The following is a 20,453-nucleotide window of genomic DNA, read 5'->3' as shown; positions in this document are numbered from 1 at the left end:
GCCCGCTGACCGGCATCGGCCCGCACTGGAGCATTTGGGGAAATCAGCCAGCGGGGGCCTGTGGTTCCCGCCCCTCCCCAGGGCTCTCTACCACACGGAGATTTTATTCTGAATATTCAGCCCACAAAGTGGGGGTGTGGCTGCCCCAGCGTAGCTCAGGACCCACTCCACGTCCCCGAGCCCCCACAGTTCCCCCAACAGCCACCGAACCAACCCCTCAGCGCGCCTGGTCCCACCTCCTCAGGCACCCCCCCAGCTCAGCCAAGGGCCAGCTCTGCCCCCCGCGGGCAGGAGGGGAGCGGGCGGGGAGGGAGGTCCCGGACAGCGGCTCCCCGCTCTGTCAGATGGACACCTCGGAGCGAAGCCAGCATGAAATATTCATGCGGTAAGTGGTGCAGTTCTGCCCGCATTCAGCCAACTTCATGTATATTTCAGCGTCTTATGAAACGGTGATGCGGGGTGGGGGGCGCGCCCGGGGTCTGCGGGTGGCCACCTTGGGGCCGGGCTGCGAGGTGGGGAGCCTGGGCCAGGGTGTGGGGGGCAGGGAAGTTCTGAGGTGAAGGAGGAGAGGGTGTACCCCGTCTCCGCCTCACCCTGTTCCGAATTGGTGTCCCCGCCAGGAGCACGGAGCAAGGAGGCCACTCCGAACAGGGTGAGGCGGAGACGGGGTACACACCAGCTCCCGGGCAGGGCGTGGCGAGGGAGCCCTGAGGGCTGCAGGACCGGGAAGGAGCCGGCCCACCCCTGCCCCCTGGACAGAGCCTGGGGGCACCCTCCTGTCCCTGGGCTCTCCACGCGCACCTCTCCCCTCTGTGGCCCAGGCGGCTCGGGTTTCTGCCAAGTCAGCACCCGCGCTCCTGGGCGCCGAGCAGCTGGCGGCTCTGGGGGTTTCCGAGCGGGTCCTGCAGTCCCGAGGCGGCCACCTGGGTCCCTCCCTCAGGGTCCTGCCCCAGCGGGGCGGACGGCAGCTCCGGCCGAGCCCTCCTCTGGACCTGTGGGGGTCGGATGCAGCTGCTGCTCTGGGGACCGGCCCGCCGTGTGCGACATCTTGAGGGCATGCCTGGCCCCTTGATGGCTCTGCGACGCCTCCTGGGACCTCAGTCGGGCTCGAGGCTGCAGGGGTCACCTGGGGGGCGAGCACAGTGCCCTCTGGGGCCTCGGGGCCCAGGCGTCGGTCTCCTGGGCCAGGCTCAGGTTCGGGTCCCACCGTGGCTGCCCTGGTCTCCATTCCCCATCCACCCCAGGGACAAGGACCCCAGAGGTCTGGCGCCCCATGTCCTGCTGAGGCAGGGCAAGCCCCCCCTGAGCCCGCGGGGTTGCTGACTGGGTTTCCGTGTCCTGCCCCCTGCCACCCCTTTCGGGCAGGCCCAGGGTTCCAAGGTCAGCGGGACCAGGGGTTGACAAACTGGAGCCCCCAGGACAAAGCTGGCCCTCGGCTTGTTTGTATAAATAAAGTTTTATTGGAACCCCGCCGCACCCATTCACTCGCACAGTGTCCGTGGGCGTCTTTCCCCGCTGCAGCAGCAGCAGAGCTGACTGTGACAGAGACAGACCAACAGCTGGCCCAGCTTGACTCAGGTATGGCCTGGCCCCTCCCCTGACCCCACCGGGCCCCTGAGCTGGGCCGCAGGACCGGGCGTGCTGGCTCGCTGGAGCCCTCGGCGTCCGCAGATGGGAGCTGCCCCCCCCCCCCCCCCGGGAGTCAGAGAACGCAGGGCCCTGGGAGCAAGCGGGGACTCCATGCCCTTGGCTGGCGGCGGCGGACTCCACTGTGGTCACTGGGTGAGAATGAATTTCATTCCTGGCGAACCACAGAGCCACACTGTCTGGTCTGCAGCCTCCCCAGCAAGGGCGGCCTCCCCCCGCCACACACACACACACACACACACACACACACACACACACACACGTGGGCCAGGGAGGTGGGGGAGGGGCTGGGGAGAGCCTGTCCCGCCCGTGGACACGCCCTGTCTCCCTCCGTCTCGTGTCCAGTCTTGGTCTGTCCTCACTCTGAGTTTCCACCCCACACCCCCGTCTGTCTGTCCTCACCCTCTGTCTCTGCTCTGGCCGGGGTGGGTGCCATGAGCACTGGGCACCGTCCAGGCTGCAGCTGGCCCCCCGCCGACAGCGTCCCTGCCCTCCGCCACCAGGCTGCCCCTCTGCCCAGCCTCCAGGAGGCCACCACGCGCCCCTCACCCATTCCCCAAACGGGGACAGCTCCGTGTCTCCCCTGAGGCGGGAGGAACCCGCATCAGAAACCCTGAGAGGACCCACCCGTGTTGGAAGCCTGACCCCACCCGGGCTGATGAATCAAACTCGGAGCGGAACTGGCTGGTGCGTTTAACAATGTCCCCAAGGAGTCAGCACGGAGCCGGGGGGACCCGGCACAGGTCCCCAGGAGCACAGACGCCCAGAGCCCCGAGCCCCACGAGGGGAGGCCTGCAGGGGGCGGGGGCAGGAGCGGCCCCACCCAGGCAGCTGCCACAGGTCCGGACTGTCCACCTCCGCCTCCCGGAGGCCGCGGGCAGCCATGCTTTGTCGGGCTTGGCACACGATGGCCGTGATGCCCGAGGGCACTGCCACGCGCTGGCCATCCCGCCCAGATGTTTTAACCATTCCTGCCGGCTGATCGCAACCGCGTGACAAGAGAGACCGTGCAAGGGGCGGCTCTGGGCTCGGGCGGTGTCGGCGCCGCCTCGGCCCCGTTCAGCGCTGACCTGCATCCCCTCCACGCTCGGGCGGCGGCGCCCCAGGCCGGCACCGGGGCAGGTGGCTGCAGCGGAGGGGCCTGCAAAGAGGCGACTGAGGTTAGAGGCGGTCTCAGGGGTGGGCCCTCGTCCAAAGATCAGGACAAAGACACCCACAGAGGGACGCCGGAGCGAGGACACAGGGACAGGACGCCCGTCTAGGAGCCAACAGCCCTGCCAACACCCCGTCTCCCGCTCCCCGCCTCCGGCCTGGGACGCCGGTGCCTGCTGTTCGAGCTGCCTGTCCGTGCAAACCGATCCGGCCGCCCGTAGACAACAGGGAAGGCTGTTCTGCCCCGCGCCCGCCTCCGCGGCCAGGAAAGGGGTGACGCGGTGCCCCCTGGAGGGGCTGGCTGGTGAAAGGTGTAAAGAGCTTCGTCCAGGCGGGCACACAACTGCTGCACACACGCTCGCTCTCACTGCCGCCACCCTTTCTTCCTCCACTTTCCCGGCAGGACACCCAGCCCCCGTGGCGCCCACGCCCCTCCCGAGCCCCAGACAACCCCGGGGGGGGGGGGGACCAGGGCCTCCTGCAGGGCGGACAGTGGCCACCACATCAAAACCCACAGCTGCCCGGCCGGTGTGGCGCAGGGGTTGGCGTCGACTTATGAACCTGCAGCTCAGGGTTCGAGTCCCAGTCAGGGCACATCTCCAGGCTGTGAGCTCCATCCCCGGGTGGAGCCTGCAGGAGGCAGCTGACGCATGACTCTCCCTCATCACGGTGTTTCCATCTTCCTCTCCCTCTCTGTTCCTCTCCGAAACCACTAAAAATATTTAAAGACCCCACAGCTGCCCCAGGACACCAAACGGCCACACAGTGAGCCTAGGGCAGCCGTGGGCAAACGACGGCCCGCGGGCCAGATCTGGCCCGTTCGGCTGTTCTATCCGGCCCGCGGAGCCGAAAGAGCGGAGGGTTCTCTTGCTCTCCCCTCCGCTCCTTTACTTTGAATTTATATTAGTTCACACAAACACTCCATCCATGCTTTTGTTCCGGCCCTCCGGTCCAGTTTAAGAACCCATGGTGGCCCTCGAGTCAAAAAGTTTGCCCACCCCTGGCCTATGGGGAGTGGAGACAGGAGGAAATTCGGGACTGGCAGGTCAGAAATGACTCACAGCCGCCCCCCTAGAGGCCCCCCTCCACGCCCCCTCCCCAAAGCCACTCCGCCCCGTGACCTCGGGGCCCATCACACCAGCGGCCCACTCCCGCGTCCCCTCGCAGAGCCCGGCATAATGGGGCATTAGAAGCGAACTGAATTTCCCTTTAATTACAAGGGCCCACAGACAGTGTTTGCTTGTCACCGGGAGTTAATGCGGTTGCCCCCTCCTGCCATGAGGGGCTGTCTGTCTGCACACACGTGATCTTACCCTCAGGGACAGGGCGGGACAGAGACAGGACCCTGCCTGGGGCCCCGCCCTTCACCATGGGCGCTGGCATGGGGGACATGCGAGCCTCCCGCCCCGCCTCCGGCCCGCCCTCGCCAAGCCCACCACGCACAGGCCGCCCGTGTGGCCGTCACATACATGTCACGCGGCTCACACATGCGTGAGCTGTCCTAATGGGCAGACGGGAGCGTAATTTTCCCTTGTTACGTGTTCAGCGCTTCTGAGAAAATGAGGTTTCAGTGATTCAATTGTCCTGAGAATCAGCCGCTATAAAAAAACGAGATTTGTAACCATCGCACAGTTAAATCGGTTAAATGGAGAGGAAGGCGCTGTGGAGAATTGACCCCGCGATCTCCTCAGGACTAATCAGACATTTGGACCGAGTTGTGCTAACAGAGCCCTGGGGTGTTGCGGGCGGTGAGGGTGGCGCGGTGGCCGGGCCTGGTGTGCGGGCCGGGGTCTGCAGGGGGGGCGGGGGCGGGGGCCAGGCAGGCCTGAGGACTGTGTGAGGCAGTGCAGGGCGGCGGGGGGGGGGGGCGGGGGGGGAAGGGGGGAGGAGCTGGGAGATGCAGGTGGCTGGGATGGAAAAACCCCATCACACGCTTCCTGGATCTGGCGGTTCCCGCTGCAGCGTCCCCTGGTGCCACCTGGAGTGGGAGTCGCCACGGGGACCTCGTCGCCAAGGCCCGTGCGTGTGAGAGCTGGTGCAGGCGTGGCGGGGGCCGGCAGGGCGCGTGACGGGCGGGGACGGGAACTGCAGGGTCCCATGTTCCTCCAAGCCCAAACCCAGAGCCTCAAGCTGGCGGGGGGGGGGGGGGGGAGGGGGAGGCAACTTCCCCCGCTGCCCAGCCACCTCTGCCGCCCCTCCCTCCACCCCCCTGGTCCTCCCTTGGGGCCCCCTATAGCGGGTGGGTCAGAGGTCCCTCAGGTGGGGGTCAGAGGTCACTAAAGTGGGGCTCTGTGTTTTCACAGGTGGCAGCAGGCCAGGGCCTTTCTGGGGGAAAGAGGCCGCCTGGCTGGGCCCTTGGGTCAGCGCTGGGCAGGGACCCCCAGGGCCTGAGTGTCAAGACCGGCAGCGGGCGTTAGCTCTAGGCCAGCCGTGGGCAAACTACGGCCCGCGGGCCGGATCCGGCTGTTCTATCCGGTTCTCTTGCTCTCCCCTCCGCTCCTTTACTTTGAATTTATATTAGTTCACACAAACACTCCATCCATGCTTTTGTTCCGGCCCTCCGGTCCAGTTTAAGAACCCATGGTGGCCCTCGAGTCAAAAAGTTTGCCCACCCCTGGGCTGGGCCCTCCCGGGGAGCCCCAGACCCCGGGAACGAGGCTGTAGTTCTGCTCTGCAGACTGGGGCGCAGCTGCGGGAGGGCGTGGAGAGTCGGGGGCATCCCACAGACCCTTTCTGACTCTGACCAGACCCCTCTGCTGTCAGAAACGCCACCAGGGGAACAGCCTAGCAGGGACCCCGGGCAGACCAGCACGTCGCCGGGGCCTGAGTGCGGGCGGGGATCTGAGCAGGAAGGAGGGGCCGCTCGGCCCACACGAGGGGCCAGCTGCTCCTGGTGGTGCCCACGGTGCTGGCTCCGCGGGCCAGTCCGTTGGGCCTGCTTCCCGTCCAACAGAATTGACAGCCTTGCCGACAGGGTGCCCACGTCCCCCTGGCTGCCAGGGACCCCCCGAAGCAGAGCCCAGGGCCCTGCGTCCTGCTGCTCCTGGCCAGGCGCCGTGAGCGGCTCCCAGCCAGATGGCGTCAGACCCGCCGCTGCGCCCACCCCGCCCAGGCCTCCTCCGGGCCTTTGCCAAAGCCTGACCCTTATGCTGAGCCATGCAAAACGCCAAGGGGGGGGGGTGGCCCCTGCGACCCGCCCCTGCCCCCGGCCTGAGCCGGTTCCAGACCATCGGCAGGAGCAGCTCGTGCTCTCTGCGCCAGCAGCGCCCACGGCGGGCGAGGCCCTCACCCTGCAGCCGGGTCGGAGGCACAGGGCAAGGCTGCAAGGACGCTGGAGGGGGCGGCGGCAGGGAGGGTCCTGTGCCCGCCCCGTGGGTCCTGGGCAGACGCTGCAGGTGGAGAGCGGGCGGGGGGAAGTCCAAGCGAGGTTTGGGGGGGCGGGCAGGGCAGCTCCCTGCACCAGCAGCTCCCATGGAGGCCCAGGCCAAGCTTGCTTGGGGCGATTCCATTTACCCCTAAACATCCCCCCCCCACCTCCGTGCTGGCCAGCCCTCGGTCCCCCGGGGAGGCGGGGGCTGGGTGTGGCCCTTGGAGGAAGGCGGACAGAGGCCCCTCCACCTGTCAGCTCCCCCCTTGGGGTGGGCAGCGTTTCCCCTTTTCAGTCTGGGAGGGGGGGGGGGTCTGTTCCCAGTTGCCAGGGAAACGGTGCCACGGGGGGCTGCCGAGCAGGGGGCCAAACACAGACAGCCCGCAGCTCAGGGGTGGGAGCCCTTGGTGGGGGAGGGGAGGGGATGTGTGGGGTCCAGGCTCCATGAGGGTGGGCGGGGCACAGGTAGGGGGCCCAGTGCCCGGGTTGAGGGGGCCCGGCACACCCTCAGCTCTCTGGTCCCTCTTCTCCCCGCAGCCGGCTCCTTCCGGGGACCGGACAGCTTCCTCATCTTCCACGCTTGGCGCCAGGAATGACATGTGCTTTACCCCCAAGGAAGACTTGCACCCTCATTGCCTGGATGGAGCCGGATGCAGCCTGCCTGCCCACAGACGTGTCCCGGGGGGAGGGGTGGAGGAGGGGGCAGGGAGGAGGCGAGGGCGGCACCCCCAGCCTCTCCCCCGCCCCCTGGGCTGCCTCCCCTCCCAGGCTGCGGCCAACCATCCCAGGATTTACCCTGCTTCGTTCTCCAAAAGGAGGACAGCGAGGAAGCCGTCGGAGGAGGAGGACAGAGGGAAACCCAGGTTCCCCGCGTGGAAGTTCACTAGTCTGACCCGGTCCCGATGAGGCGCCCCCAGCCCAACGCAGGTCTCCGGTGTTCTCCCGAGACTGAGGGGGAAGCCTGGTGGGGGCCTGGAGGGAGCAGTGGGCACTGGGTGGGGGGGTCCCCTCTCTGGGGGGACAGAGCTGGGCAGGCACGACTCCTCCCAACAGGCCTTCCCGGGGGTGCGATGGTGCCTCTTCCCGCCCAGTCCCGTCTCGGACTACTGGCCGCTCGGGCCCTGCAGGAATTCTGGCTTTGCCCGGGGGCACTGCCCCTCCTTTGGGGTCAGTAGGAGCCCTGCCTTCCAGTGTGACTTGGGGGTTTGCACCCAGGGTAGCCCCCTTCCCCTCTAGGTGCTGTGGGCTTCCAGAAGGTAGGTGAGGTCAGAGGTCAGATAGGGGAGGAGCCATGGCCCGCAGGCCCTAGGTTTACACACAGGGAAGCTGAGGCGGGGGGACGGTGGGGCGCTGCTGGCCTGTACCCAGCATGCACAGAGCTGCGACGGGGCCGCGGGGACCACGAGCTACCGACCGAGGGATCAGGAGGCCCCACAAGGCCCTCTGGACCAGCTAAGGCTGACCCGCCTGTCAGGCCCAGCCCCGGACCAAGAAGCCATGTGGCCCCTCCCCGCTAGGAGCCTGGGGCAGGGTGCACACCCCTCGCCGTCCTGTGACAGGGGCCCCCAGTGCAGGGCCCACGGATCACTGCGGCCCTGAACCCAAGGGTTCTGTCCATTCAGGTCAGAACCGGTGAGTCCACAGAGACAGAGAGCAGATGCGACCAGGGGCTGGGGGAGGGGGAGGGAGGCCTAGTGCACCTGGAGCTTTTTGGGGGGCGGGGGGGGGGTGAAACCGTTCTGGACTTAGAGACGATGGCTGCTCAACTGTGAATACACTAAAAGCTACTCCATAAGGGGGTATTTTATGATACGTGCGTTATATGTCAACAGCCCCTCACAGATATAAACCCTACAGCCAGGAGGGAGGAGGGAGGAGGAAGGAGGGAGGAGGAAGAAAGGAAGGAGGCAGGAGGGAGGAGGAAGGAAGGAGGAGGGAGGAGGAAGGAAGGAGGAATCAGGTAACGCCTGACTGCCATCCCCAAGCCCTGTTCTTCCCGATCCGCTTCCCCACCAGGCCTAGAGCAGCCCCACCTCTGGGGCCTCCTCCTCGGGGGACCTTCCGAGGTGGTGCCGAGGGAGCCCCGCTTTCCCTGCCTGTGACCTTCCCCTCCCACAGAAGCTCCAGGTCCCTCTTGCCGACCACCCAGGAGGCACTCCCAGGAGGCCACTGCCTCCACCCCAGCCCTGCCACGCACCTCCCCGGCCAGGTGTCTGTGAGGGTGTCCTGGGGACGTGGCCAGGTGTCCGTGAGGGTGTCCTGGGGACGTGGCCAGGTGTCCGTGAGGGTGTCCTGGGGACGTGGCCAGGTGTCCGTGAGGGTGTCCTGGGGACGTGGCCAGGTGTCCGTGAGGGTGTCCTGGGGACGTGGCCAGGTGTCCGTGAGGGTGTCCTGGGGACCTGGCCAGGTGTCCGTGAGGGTGTCCTGGGGACGTGGCCAGGTGTCCGTGAGGGTGTCCTGGGGACCTGGCCAGGTGTCTGTGAGGGTGTCCTGGGGACCTGGCCAGGTGTCCATGAGGGTGTCCTGGGGACGTGGCCAGGTGTCCGTGAGGGTGTCCTGGGGACATGGCCAGGTGTCTGTGAGGGTGTCCTGGGGACCTGGCCAGGTGTCTGTGAGGGTGGTGTGGGGACGTGGCCAGGTGTCTGTGAGGGTGTCCTGGGGACGTGGCCAGGTGTCTGTGAGGGTGGCTTAGGGACGTGGCCAGGTATCTGTGAGGGTGTCCTGGGGACCTGGCCAGGTGTCTGTGAGGGTGGCTTAGGGACGTGGCCAGGTGTCTGTGAGGGTGGCCTGGGGACGTGGCCAGGTGTCTGTGAGGGTGGCCTGGGGGCCTGGCCAGGTGTCTGTGAGGGTGGCTTAGGGACGTGGCCAGGTGTCTGTGAGGGTGTCCTGGGGATGTGGCCAGGTGTCTGTGAGGGTGGCGTGGGGATGTGGCCAGGTGTCTGTGAGGGTGGCTTGGGGATGTGGCCAGGTGTCCGTGAGGGTGTCCTGGGGACGTGGCCAGGTGTCCGTGAGGGTGTCCTGGGGACGTGGCCAGGTGTCTGTGAGGGTGTCCTGGGGACCTGGCCAGGTGTCTGTGAGGGTGGTGTGGGGACGTGGCCAGGTGTCTGTGAGGGTATCCTGGGGACGTGGCCAGGTGTCTGTGAGGGTGGCTTAGGGACGTGGCCAGGTATCTGTGAGGGTGTCCTGGGGACCTGGCCAGGTGTCTGTGAGGGTGGCTTAGGGACGTGGCCAGGTGTCTGTGAGGGTGGCCTGGGGACGTGGCCAGGTGTCTGTGAGGGTGGCCTGGGGGCCTGGCCAGGTGTCTGTGAGGGTGGCTTAGGGACGTGGCCAGGTGTCTGTGAGGGTGTCCTGGGGATGTGGCCAGGTGTCTGTGAGGGTGGCGTGGGGACGTGGCCAGGTGTTTGTGAGGGTGGCGTGGGGACATGGCCACGTGTCTGTGAGGGTGTCCTGGGGACGTGGCCAGGTGTCTGTGAGGGTGTCCTGGGGACCTGGCCAGGTGTCTGTGAGGGTGTCCTGGGGACCTGGCCAGGTGTCCGTGAGGGTGGCTTAGGGACGTGGCCAGGTGTCTGTGAGGGTGTCCTGGGGACGTGGCCAGGTGTCTGTGAGGGTGGCTTAGGGACGTGGCCAGGAGTCTGTGAGGGTAGCCTGGGGACGTGGCCAGGTGTCTGTGAGGGTGGCATGGGGACGTGGCCAGGTGTCTGTGAGGGTGGCGTGCGGACGTGGCCACGTGTCTGTGAGGGTAGCCTGGGGACGTGGCCAGGAGTCTGTGAGGGTGGCATGGGGACGTGGCCAGGAGTCTGTGAGGGTGGCATGGGGACGTGGCCAGGTGTCTGTGAGGGTGTCCTGGGGACCTGGCCAGGTGTCTGTGAGGGTGGCTTAGGGACGTGGCCAGGAGTCTGTGAGGGTGGCTTAGGGACGTGGCCTGGAGTCTGTGAGGGTGGCTTGAGGACACTGGGGCTGGGGGCCCACTGCCCCCTCTGGAGTGGGGGAGCTCGTACCCCACTTACCTTGAAAATGAGTTTTGAGGTGCTTTCACTTGGGGGACAGCAGAACCCAGGAGGGGCTGCCTCGGGCCAAAGCTCAGCTCAGAGCAGACGTGAAGGGAGACAGGAGGGGAAGGGTCAGCCTGCAGAGGGTGTGGCCAGGTGTGCACATCGGTCTGGGCACTGGCCCTCGTCCAGCTGACAGGCGGGAAAGGGGGCCGCGCAGGAGTGGGGCCAGGGTCCCGGCGGGCGTGCAGCCTGCCCGGTGCCGGCGGAGGGGAGGCCTCTCTCTGCCAAGGAGCCTGGGCCGCGGTCGGGCCCACGGCCACCAGCACAGCCCAGCCTTCAGCACCAACCTCCAGCCAGAGATCGCTGATGCCACAGGGACCCTCCTCCACGTCCGGGGGACACTCTCGTGCAGACTCTCCCCCACCCCCCATCTCATCCCCACTGCCTGCCCTGCCAGGCTCTGTCGCCTTGACCGGGCCTCAGCATCGGCTGCTCCCTGGTCTGCAGCCTCCTCTCCTGTCCGGATTCCTCTTCCTCCCGTCCCGATCTGACCACGCCACTGCCCGGCTCCCAGACCCTCCACGGTCCTCACTGCCTACTGGGAAAAGCCCACATTTCTCAGCTTAGACCCCAAAACGTCCAGGCGGCACCTCCCTCGTGCCCCAGATTCGGGTCGTCCAGGAATTCGCCCTGAACCCACTCAACTGCGCGTCTCTCCGTGTGAACTGCCTCCTCCCTGCAGGACGGCCCCGCCCCAGGCTCCCCTGCAGCAGGGCTCAGCCCACAGAAGCCCAGGGCAGCGCCCCCTCCTCCAGCCGCCCTCCCACCCCCCACCCCCGATGGAACGGAGCCTCATTCCTTCTAGACCCGTGGTCGGCAAACTGCGGCTCGCGAGCCACAGGCGGCTCTTTGGCCCCTTGAGTGTGGCTCTTCCACAAAATACCACGGCCTGGGCGAGTCTATTTCGAAGAAGTGGCGTGAGAAGAAGTTGACGTTTAAAAAACTTGGCTCTCCAAAGAAATGTCAATCGTTGTGCTGTTGATATTTGGCTCTGCGGACGAAGGAGTTTGCCGACCACTGTTCTAGACTGAAACGTGGCCGGTCCGATGTGTGCGAAGGACTGTGAGCGCAAACTACAGCGTGGACTTCAAAGGCTTCGCGTGAGGAAAGAACGCGAGTGTCTCGGTCACGTTCAGAGCGATGAAGCGTCGCAATGAAAAGACGGTACTTGGGGCCGGGCGCGGTAGCAAACCACTCACACGCATCTCACCCGCTTCTTTTCGCTCTGGGAAGCGCCGCTGCTGGGGAAGCCGGGGTCACGCGTGGTCCCCGACGCACCTCCACGGACAGGGCTGCCCTGGGCCAGGGGTTTGCCACTGTCCCCGTCAAGCTTCCCAGCAAATATTTGGGTTTCGTGGGCCATATGGTCTCTGTGGCGACGGCCCGGCCAGACCCGGCTCGGCCACGGCGGCATGGAGGCTGCCACCGACGGCACGTGAGCGGGTGCGTGTGGCCGGGAGCCGGGAGAGCGTTTTATACGGTTCGGCCTGGTGACCTCTGCGCCGGTCTGGACTTCTGTAGAACGTGTTTATAAGAGGGGGAGGGGGGACTGATTCGAATTGCTAACCTTTTATTTTACCGAACGAGGGCATTCAAGAGGAATGGCGGGAACCACACACACACACACACACACACACACACACACGCACGGAGGACTTATCCTTATGGAAACACGTGGTTTTCTCCCACTTCCCCACGGAGGCGGAGGCTGCGGGCCGCAGCCGGGCCCTGTGCCCCGGTGCAAGGCCAGCCCCCACGTGGGGAGGGTCTCTGAGACCCTCAGGCACAGGCAGGGTCTCAAGGCCACCCCGTCCACGCCCCCCTGAAATGGAGGTTCTGGAGCAGCGCAACACCCCCCCCACTCCCCATTCTGTGCTGATTCTGATGGGGGACGTCGGGGAACCTGCAGGCTGTCGCCGCTGCGCCTGCAGACTGGGCACCGAGCAGCGAGGCCGTCTGGCAGCAGGTCCGACGTGTTCATCACGACCCCGCGTGAGCCCCGAGCCCGTGAGCGCGGCCAGTGCGGTCCCGCAGACTCAGCACCGGAGCAGGGACGGGAGCCCTCTGCCATCACTTCCTGCCGTCACGCCGGGGGGTAGCATCCGAGACGCACGGGGTTGGAGAAAGCGAATTCGCCTCGCCTGCTTCTCCGCACTTTCTGTAAGTGGCTGCGGGCAAACGTCGGCTGTCCGGCGGGCTGGCTGGCACCGTGTCTGTGCGACAGCATCGCCCCAGAGCCTCTGAGGCGGAGACCGCGGCCTCTGGACTTCCTCTGGCAACGGGGAACTCACCACCGCCCCCCACAACCAACGCGGCAGCTGGGAGGTGGCAGAGGCACCAGCGGAGCCCAGCTGAAGCCACCCTGCCCTCAACATGCCGCCTTTGCCCGGCCCCCGCCCCCGAGGGTACGACGCTGGGACAAGCGCTCACACACACTCTCCATTTCTAAGTCCACGTCCCAGCCCGGCCCGGTCCCTTTGCTCGCTCCCTAGGGAAGGAACGAGGCCCCAGAGGAGACAGCGGGTGGAGCAGAGCTGCCAGCAGAACCCAAAGGTCCCGGAGCCCTCTGCTCGCCGTGGGCTGGCCCCTCGCTCTGGTGATAAGGCCCCAGAGGCCAGGCACGAGCTCTAGGCCACTGGCCCCGGGCAGTCGGCCCCCTCCGGCCACTCGCTGGGGGGTGGGGCTGTGGTACCCACAGCTGTTCCCCGGCTGGTGTGGAGGGCACCTCTCAGGACCACCTGGTGGGGGTGCTGGAGGGAGTCAGCCCCGCTGGTCCCTAGGAGATGCCGTCTGTACCACAAGCGCAGCCCCTGCCGGAACCGCACAGCCCTCTGACCACGGCTGGCAGGCCACGGCGGGGGGGGGGGGGGGTGCAAAGGCCGGCTGGAGCGAAGGGGATGGGGAGAGTCTGGAATCTCCGGGAGGAAGTGGGGGTGACGGGAAAGTAGAGAGGACAAGGATGCGGGGAGAAAGTAGGACGGGCGGAAGGCGGGAGAGGCTTGGGAGCGAGGAACCTTCTAGGGCCAACAACTGACGGAGCGGACCCGAGAGGCCGAGGGCTCGCTGGGAAGCACAGAGGCCAGTGCTGGAGGGACAAGGAAGTCACTGGGGGCCCCAGGGGTCTGGGGGGCTGGAGACACCCTGATCCTGAGGAGGAGGGGGTCCCTTCTGCAGGCCCACAGCTGGGTCACCGCTCCGGAGCCTGGGTCAGACCCACCTGCCAGGAACAGCCAACCTCCTTCCTGATGCCCGCCCTGCCCATGGGACCCCGCCTTTGGCCCGGGGGAGGCAGGCACACCCCAGAGCTGGTGAGGCCCCCGCCTCCCGCCCTCCCCAGCGACCCGACCCTCTGTGGTGAGCCGCCCGCGGGTGCACGTCCCGGCGCCGAGGGCAGGAGACAGAGGGCGCCTGGGCTGGGGTCTCGGCCTCGCCGCCTCCAAGGATGACGACACGGGGGGGACTCCTGGCTGTGCAGCTCAGCGCGGCCTGCGGTGTGGCGGGCATGGGCACCCACTGCGCCCGGGGGGAGGGAGGCCACGGGCCCAGTCTCTGCCGGGCTGCAGGGTTCCCCCTGCCCTCTGCGGGCCTCCCAGCATGCCAGCTGGCTGTGGGCTTCGCCTCAGGGCCCGCCATGGCCGCCCCGGACTCGCGGAACGACGGGGAGGGGAGGGGAAGCCAGCACTGCCCACGTGGCCACCAAACCCCGGGCCTCTGGGGGGACAGGCAGGACCAGCTTCCTCTGTGCCCACCGAGTCCCAGAGCCTCAGTGCAGCGGGGGGGGGGGAGGGGGGGGCGCTGCCCAGGTCTTGGGGTCCCTGGGGCGGGGAAGGATGATGGCCGAGCCACCATCACTCCTGTGTGATTCTGGGAAACGGGGAGTGGGGTTGGCACCTTAGTCATCAGCTGTAACCCCGGGAAACGGACACAGGCGTCCCTAAGGGCCACGCGTGTCAGGATGCGCTGACTCGGGCCCAGGGATGCCCCACACACCGCATCTCTGGGCAGAGACGCCCACAGGGCATCGGGGGGCCCGAGGCTGCTCCCCGAGGCGCAGCCTTCAAGCTCTGCTGGGTCCGAACGCGGAGCCTCCGGCCGCCTCTGCGGTCTGTGCCCGAGGCTGGAGCCGCCTCAGCCGCCGCTCTGTGCCACGCTCACCGCCCGGGCGTATCCTGCGTCCAGGCGACGCGCCTGCCCCCGCGTCCTGCTCACGGGACGGGACGTGAGGCGGGCCCGGCCCCGCCTGGGCTCCCGCGGGCGGCACTCACCTCAGGCTCACGGTGAGGAGCGTGTCACCCAAGCCCTCATGCCTCGGTCTCCCCAACCGTACAGCGTGCACGGACCCTCAGCAGAGCCCGGAGCAAACGCGAAGCACAGGGAGCGCGCTGGGAAAGGACCCGCGGAGACAACCGAGTGACCCGCACCCAGAGGACGCAGGTGGCGAGGGCACGCGGGGAGGGCCGCCTCCAGGCGCCGGCGGCTGGCGCGAGGCTGGTCCCCAAGGGGCCCCGCGGGGCGGGAGGGCTCCTGAGCAGGTGGGCCGGTTGAGAATGAGGTTGATGAGACCTCAGCTACTGCAGGCCCACAGCTGGGTCACCACCCCGGGGCCTGGGTCAGACCCACCTGCCAGGAACAGCCTGGTTAAATTCTCTACTGGTAGGGTCATTTCATTTTATTATTTTTTTGTTAACCCTCACCCGAGGGCATTTTTCCATTGATTTTTAGAGAGAGTAGAAAGAAAGGGGGGGAGAGAGAGAGAGAGAGAGAGAGAGAGAGAGAGAGAGAGAAACATCGATGTGAGAGAGACACATAGATTGGCTGCCTTCCACATGTGCCCTGACCAGGGCCAGGGGTTGAGCCTGCAGCCAGGGTACGTTCTCTTGACCGGCATGGACACTCTAACCACTGACCCACACTGGCCAGGGCCATCCGGTACATTTAAGGACGTGGCTCGGGCCCCTGGGCCAGACCTCCGCAGCGTGCACGTCTGAAGAAGAGGGTGGGCAAGCTGTGTGTGTCGTCCCCCGGGCAGCCAGGGTGTACCTGCAGGCGCCTTATGTCACCGAGAGCAAGTACGTCCCAGACAGGGTCCCCGGAGTCACCCCCGGCCCCGCGCCAGGCGGCACGCTCCCGGGAGGGGCTCCCCTTTGCTGCTGTAGCTGCTTTGCTTCCCCCAAGGGAGCGACGGCTCCCCAAAGCAGAGCTTCCTAGTGAACCTCAACACCCCCCTCCCCGCCCCGAGATGTCCGACTCCCTGAGGGGACGCTTCCTGCCTCTGCTGACTCCAAGAAACCATCGGCGCCCCGAAACTGGATGGGAACCCCACAGCCTCCCGGAGACTCCGGCGACGGGCCGCCAGGGCCACCTGTGATTTCATCCTGGTTCAGAGCACAAAGATGACGAGATGGAGAGAACTCAAAACGCAGCCCCCAGGAAGGCCCAGGAGCTCCCCGGCTCGGGGGCTAGCGGCCCCTCCCCCATCACCACCCAACACGGCTTTTTACACTTAAGGCTCCGGCTCTCCCTCCCCGGGAGCGATTCCCCGGCTTTGCCAAGCAGCGGTAAGATTCGCTTTTATAGGGCACTGCGGCTTCATAGTAATTACCGCGACAAACCCCATTTCCTGGGCCTGGGGTGGCCTCCCTTTCTCTCCAAGTGTCTCCCACGGGCACCCAGCCAGGCCTCCCAGGGAGCCTCGCTGAGGGTCTGCATTTCAGACCAGGCCCTTCCTTCCCCAGAAAGGTGACCAGGACCACTCCACTCCTCACTGGACACGGTGCGGCAGGGACCACAGGGAGCCCCCCTCCCCCAGGGCCAGATGTGGGGGGGACCAGTGTCCTGGGCTGCCCTGGAAGATGGCCCAGGTAGTCACAGGGAGTCAGAGCCCCCAGGTGGGCCGGGCAGGTGGGGAAACCAAGGCCAGGCCTTGCGGGGTGTCACCTGAGTGGCGCCAGGACCATTCCGGGGAGGTGAGCTCTTAACCGATGCCACAACCCCCCTCCCCCTGCCGGCAGCCGGCGCCTCCTGGCGTGGGGGACCTGAAGTCCGACCCCCGGTGAGGGTTCTCAGGGCCGAGCGGCCGAGAGGAGGGTAGACAACACGCGCCTCTAATTGGGTGCAGAGCCGCTGTGTCTTGGGGGGACGCGGCCCCGATCCCAGCACACTCGGCGCGGCCCACGCAGCCGGCGAAGGCTGCTGCTTCGGGAGGATGGAGTTCTAAACTGGCCAGGCTGGGTTTTCTCACTCTTGGAGACGGTCTCCAAGCGCGCCTGCCGGACGCACCTCTCATGGGGCGCAAACCCTGTCTGGTCTCCTGCGCCGCTGTCGAACGTGTTGGTGAGACCCAATGCGCAGCCTGCAGACCTGCCACCCTCCCTGGGAGCCTGCCGGGAGCAATCCTGGCCCAGGAGGCCTGGCTGGGGCCCCCCCTCACCAACCCTCTGCTTCCAGGCCACTGGGGAGCCGCGGGCTCTCGAGAGCTGGTCTGGGGACAAACCAACTGTCACGCTTCTTTTGTGTCAGCCTTGGACCCTCAGAGCCGCGTGAGCGCCTATGCAGTCGCGCCCTAGGAAGAGCCAGGAGGTGGCTGCGTTCTGGAACGTTCCCACCCCGCTGAGACACACGGCACCCTGCGGACGGCTGCGAAGGAAACTGGGGGCTTCGAAGCCTGGCCCGATGGGCAACCGCTGTCTTTTCCAAACAACTGCCCTTACGGGACGGGACGGCTCCAAACACCACCCCTGGGGATGCCTTCACCCAGCCCTGGAGGGATCGGGGTGCCTTCACCCAGCCCTGGAGGGATCGGGGTGCCTTCACCCAGCCCTGGAGGGATCGGGGTGCCTTCACCTAACCATGAGCACTGGGCCGACCCCGTTGAGACAGCGCCCCTGCCTGGCACCCCACGGAGGCCTGCAGCCGCTTCATGGGCACTCAGGCCTCCCACTGGGGCCGGGAGGGCTGCAGGCTGCCGCCCTGTCTCCGGGGGAGCGAGCTGACCTAAGGGCACAGCCGGAGCTGAGGCTCCTCTCCCATCCTACACCCCGCCTGCCTGCCGCCCAGGCAGCCCCGAGGGGGGTGGGGCTTGGGTGGGGCACATCCTGGCTCCGCCGCCATCCCAGCTGCTCCTGGGAGCCTGTTAGACACGCAGGGCCTCAGTCCCCACCTGAAGTCCCCACGGGACCCCTGCCATCACGTACATCTGGGGGGTGCCAGGAAACAGACCTGTGAGGTGCCCCCTGACTGTCTGTACCCCAAATGACGATGGGGAATTCTGGGAGCCGGCCTTGGCCGGGTGGGTGGGGGCCCCTCACCCACTCTCGCTGCCCCTGAGCTGCGTGCAGGACGCCCCAGCTGTCACCGTTGGCCCCAGGGATGGTGCGGACCGGCCTCTGCAGTCGCGGACACGCCTGGCAGTTCTGCTGTGTGAGTCCTGGTACCGGGCCGACCCGAACGCCCAGCAGCCCAGGGGCTGGGCCCTGGCTCAGCGCTGAGGGCCCATTTGTCCAAGCGCCTCCTGAGCCACCTCCCCCGGCCCCTTCTTTCTGGGTTCCCGGGAGAGCCCACGGGGCGCAAAAGACAAGAACCCCCCGTGCAAAGGCCCAGCCGCACCTGGAACCTCTCACTGTCTCCGGGGAATACACACTCTGGTTCCTCCCTCCCACACCCACGCGGGGAGGGGAGGAGGGGGCCGTTCCCTGGACTCCAGGCCTGCCTGACCCAGACCACGGGCTCAGGCGGCACCCCACCTCCCACCCCCAGTGCCGGGTGCAGACCAGGTCCTATGGGAGCGTTCTTACAGGGCCACGCAGGCCCGGGACAGTCAGCCAGAAGCTCTCTGGCCTCCCCAAGTAGCCCCCCCAGACCCCTGCAGACCCGCGCAGAGGCCGAGGGACTAAACATACAGGAGGCAGCGCAGCACCCACCCACAGGGAGGGAGGGGAGGTCAGGAGGGTGGGCCGCCAGGGCGCTGCAGTCCCCCCGGGCTCTGGCCAGCCTGGCACTGGGAAACGCAGACCCTAGAGGCCGGGGCCTGGGGAGGCGAGGGAAGAAGCCCTTGGACGTCCCCAGAGCGGCAGGGACAACACTAATCCGCATTGGGTGGGATGGCAGGGTCCCCGCCCCCACACGGGGCCAGAGGGCAGGAGGCAGCTGAGGCTCGGTGCGCACCCTTCCGGGGAGCATTCTGGGGGCCTGGGGGCTCCGAGTGGCTGGGTTTCTAGCTCTCCTCGCCAGCCCAAGCTTCCTGCGCAGCCCCGCCGATGGCAGAAGTCTGGCCCCAACCCCCCTCCCCCCGGAGCTCCCGGGCCTCCCTCGCCAGCCCCACCGGGCGGGTGGCCCTCCTCCCCGTAGGCCCAACACGCAGTTCCCGCTGCAGCAGAGCTGGCGTCCGCGCCGCAGCCACCTCCGCCTCCGTCTCCGTTCACCCCCTGGCTTTCCCCACTCAACTGGAGGGGGCCCAGCTCCCCGATCTCCCACCCCCGGGCTGACGCGAAGTTCCCCAAAGTGACCAGGGCGCTGAGAACGCCTCCCCCTCCCCCGGCTTCCCCCGAGACTCCGCCCGCCACCCCCTCCCGCGCCTTCGGAAAAGTTGCAAGCGAAGCCCCAAACTCTGGTCCTGCCCCCCGCCCCCCGCCCAGCGCAGCGCGAGCCCCCGCCGACCCCCACGCACGGCCCCTGCGCAGGGGCGCAGCTACCCCCACCGGAACCCGTGCCGTGACCGGGGAACGCAGCGGGGGCCCAGCGCGACACGGAGGCGAGCGAGTGCGGGTGTGGGCGGCGGTGCTGGCGCACGTGCGCGGGGCGAGGCGGGGGAGGGGGGTCGCGGGGCTGGGCCCGCCAGGCCGGGGGGCGCTTACCTGTTGGAGGTAGAGGAAGGCGGGTGGGCAGGGCACGGAGTGCGGGAGCATGCTGCCGGAGTTGGACAGCAGGAGGCAGCCGGAGTTCGCCATGGAGCACAGCATGGGGCGGCAGGGGGGCGCCCCGCGGCGGAGGCAGCTCTGCGCTCGCTGCGCCGCTTGCACCCTCCGCGCGTCCCTTGGCGAGTGCGCGCGCCCTGCCTCCCGGGCGCCCTCTCGGTCTCGGTCTCCTCCTCCTCTTCCTCCTCGCCCCCTCCTCCCCCTCGTGGCGCTCCTGAAGAGGAGAGCCCTGCGCCTCGGCTCCTCCGCGCTCCCAGCCCGGCGCGGATGCTGAAGAGAGCGCGCGCGAGAATATGGCCAGAGAGGATCTGTGCGCGAGACGAGAGGACGGCAGGGCGGGGGGGGGGGGGGGGAGCCCGCCACTTTAGAGCTCCCCAGCCCTGTCTGCAAAGAGTGGTGCGTGTGCGAGTGCGCGCATGTGCGCGCGTGTGTAGGTGGGAGGGGGAGTCCCTGGACTCCAACATCAAACAGCCCCGCGGAGGGAAGGGAACCCGGAACGCAGGCACAACAGCCGACCCAGCGCTTAACCCCTGGCCCGCCGGCGCCGGGGCCACCAGCCCTCCACCCCCCCCCCCCCCGCGGCCCCAGCGCTGCCCTGCTCCAACCCCCCTTCCCCCGCCACTGCTCTTGGGTTTGGGGTCTGGAGTCTGCCTCCCCCTCCCCCCGTCCACAGGCCACTGCAGAGAGGAGGAGCGCCGCCCTCGCCTAAGGGAGACCGGCCTGGGCGGGACGGTGCTGATGTAATGAGGACAGCTAGCAGAGGCCTCCCCGCCGGCCGGCCGCTGGGCCCGCTCCTCCCGGCGTCCAGGGCTTGGAAACCCAGCCGGAGCCCCGGGGAACTCCTGCCCTCCGTTGGCCCCCAGACTCCCTTTCCGCCCCCACCTGCCACAGCACGTGGTCTTGTGGATACTTAACATGGGCTAGGGGTCAAGGGGCACTGGCTACAATGCATCCTCCCCTCCCCACACCCACACGCCAGACCTGACCTCATGCGCACACGTCCACCCAGCAGGAGTGCAGGGGTCCCACCCCTGGCCCCTGTCAGCCCTAGGCCCAGGCCTGTCCCTACACCACCACGTGACAGGTGTGTGCGTGCCCACATAAACCTGCAGCTTCACCTGCCCCACCCCCGCCCCCCCAACACTCGCCAGATGCCCACTGGCCAAGCTCTGACCAGGACCAGCCGCAGGTGCGCTTGGCTGTGAGAGGCAGCGGCAGCAGAACATGCCTCGCCTGTCCCCCCTTACCCATACTTCTCCCCGGCCAGGGGCGAGTCTCAGGTGCCCAGCAGCAACTCTGGACTCGCCCGTCTACCTAAAGGCA

At 67.4% G+C, this 20,453-nt stretch overlaps 1 protein-coding gene across 15 annotated transcripts in view; it reads right to left on the bottom strand.

Annotated features, from left to right (window-relative positions):
* The window catches only part of RBFOX3 (RNA binding fox-1 homolog 3), a 175,860-nt gene that overhangs the window by 31,839 nt on the left and 123,568 nt on the right, over nt 1-20,453 (bottom strand). For 4 of the 15 annotated variants that reach the window (XM_080681388.1, XM_080681382.1, XM_080681380.1 and 1 more), the window contains exon 1: nt 19,071-19,393. The exons of 9 other annotated variants lie outside the window; for them this stretch is intronic. In XM_080681388.1, the coding sequence (XP_080537514.1) occupies nt 19,071-19,175 (105 nt within the window). In that variant the 5' untranslated portion in view covers nt 19,176-19,393. Of the gene's footprint in view, nt 1-19,070; nt 19,394-20,453 lie in introns of those variants that run through there. 2 more of the 15 variants (XM_080681387.1, XM_080681381.1) reach the window with 1 other exon arrangement.

This window comes from Plecotus auritus (genome assembly GCF_963455305.1).
Source record: "Plecotus auritus genome assembly, chromosome: 7".
Taxonomy (NCBI): domain Eukaryota; kingdom Metazoa; phylum Chordata; class Mammalia; order Chiroptera; family Vespertilionidae; genus Plecotus; species Plecotus auritus.
Note: the sequence above shows the minus strand (reverse complement) of the source record. Positions and strands in the feature narration are given on the sequence as shown.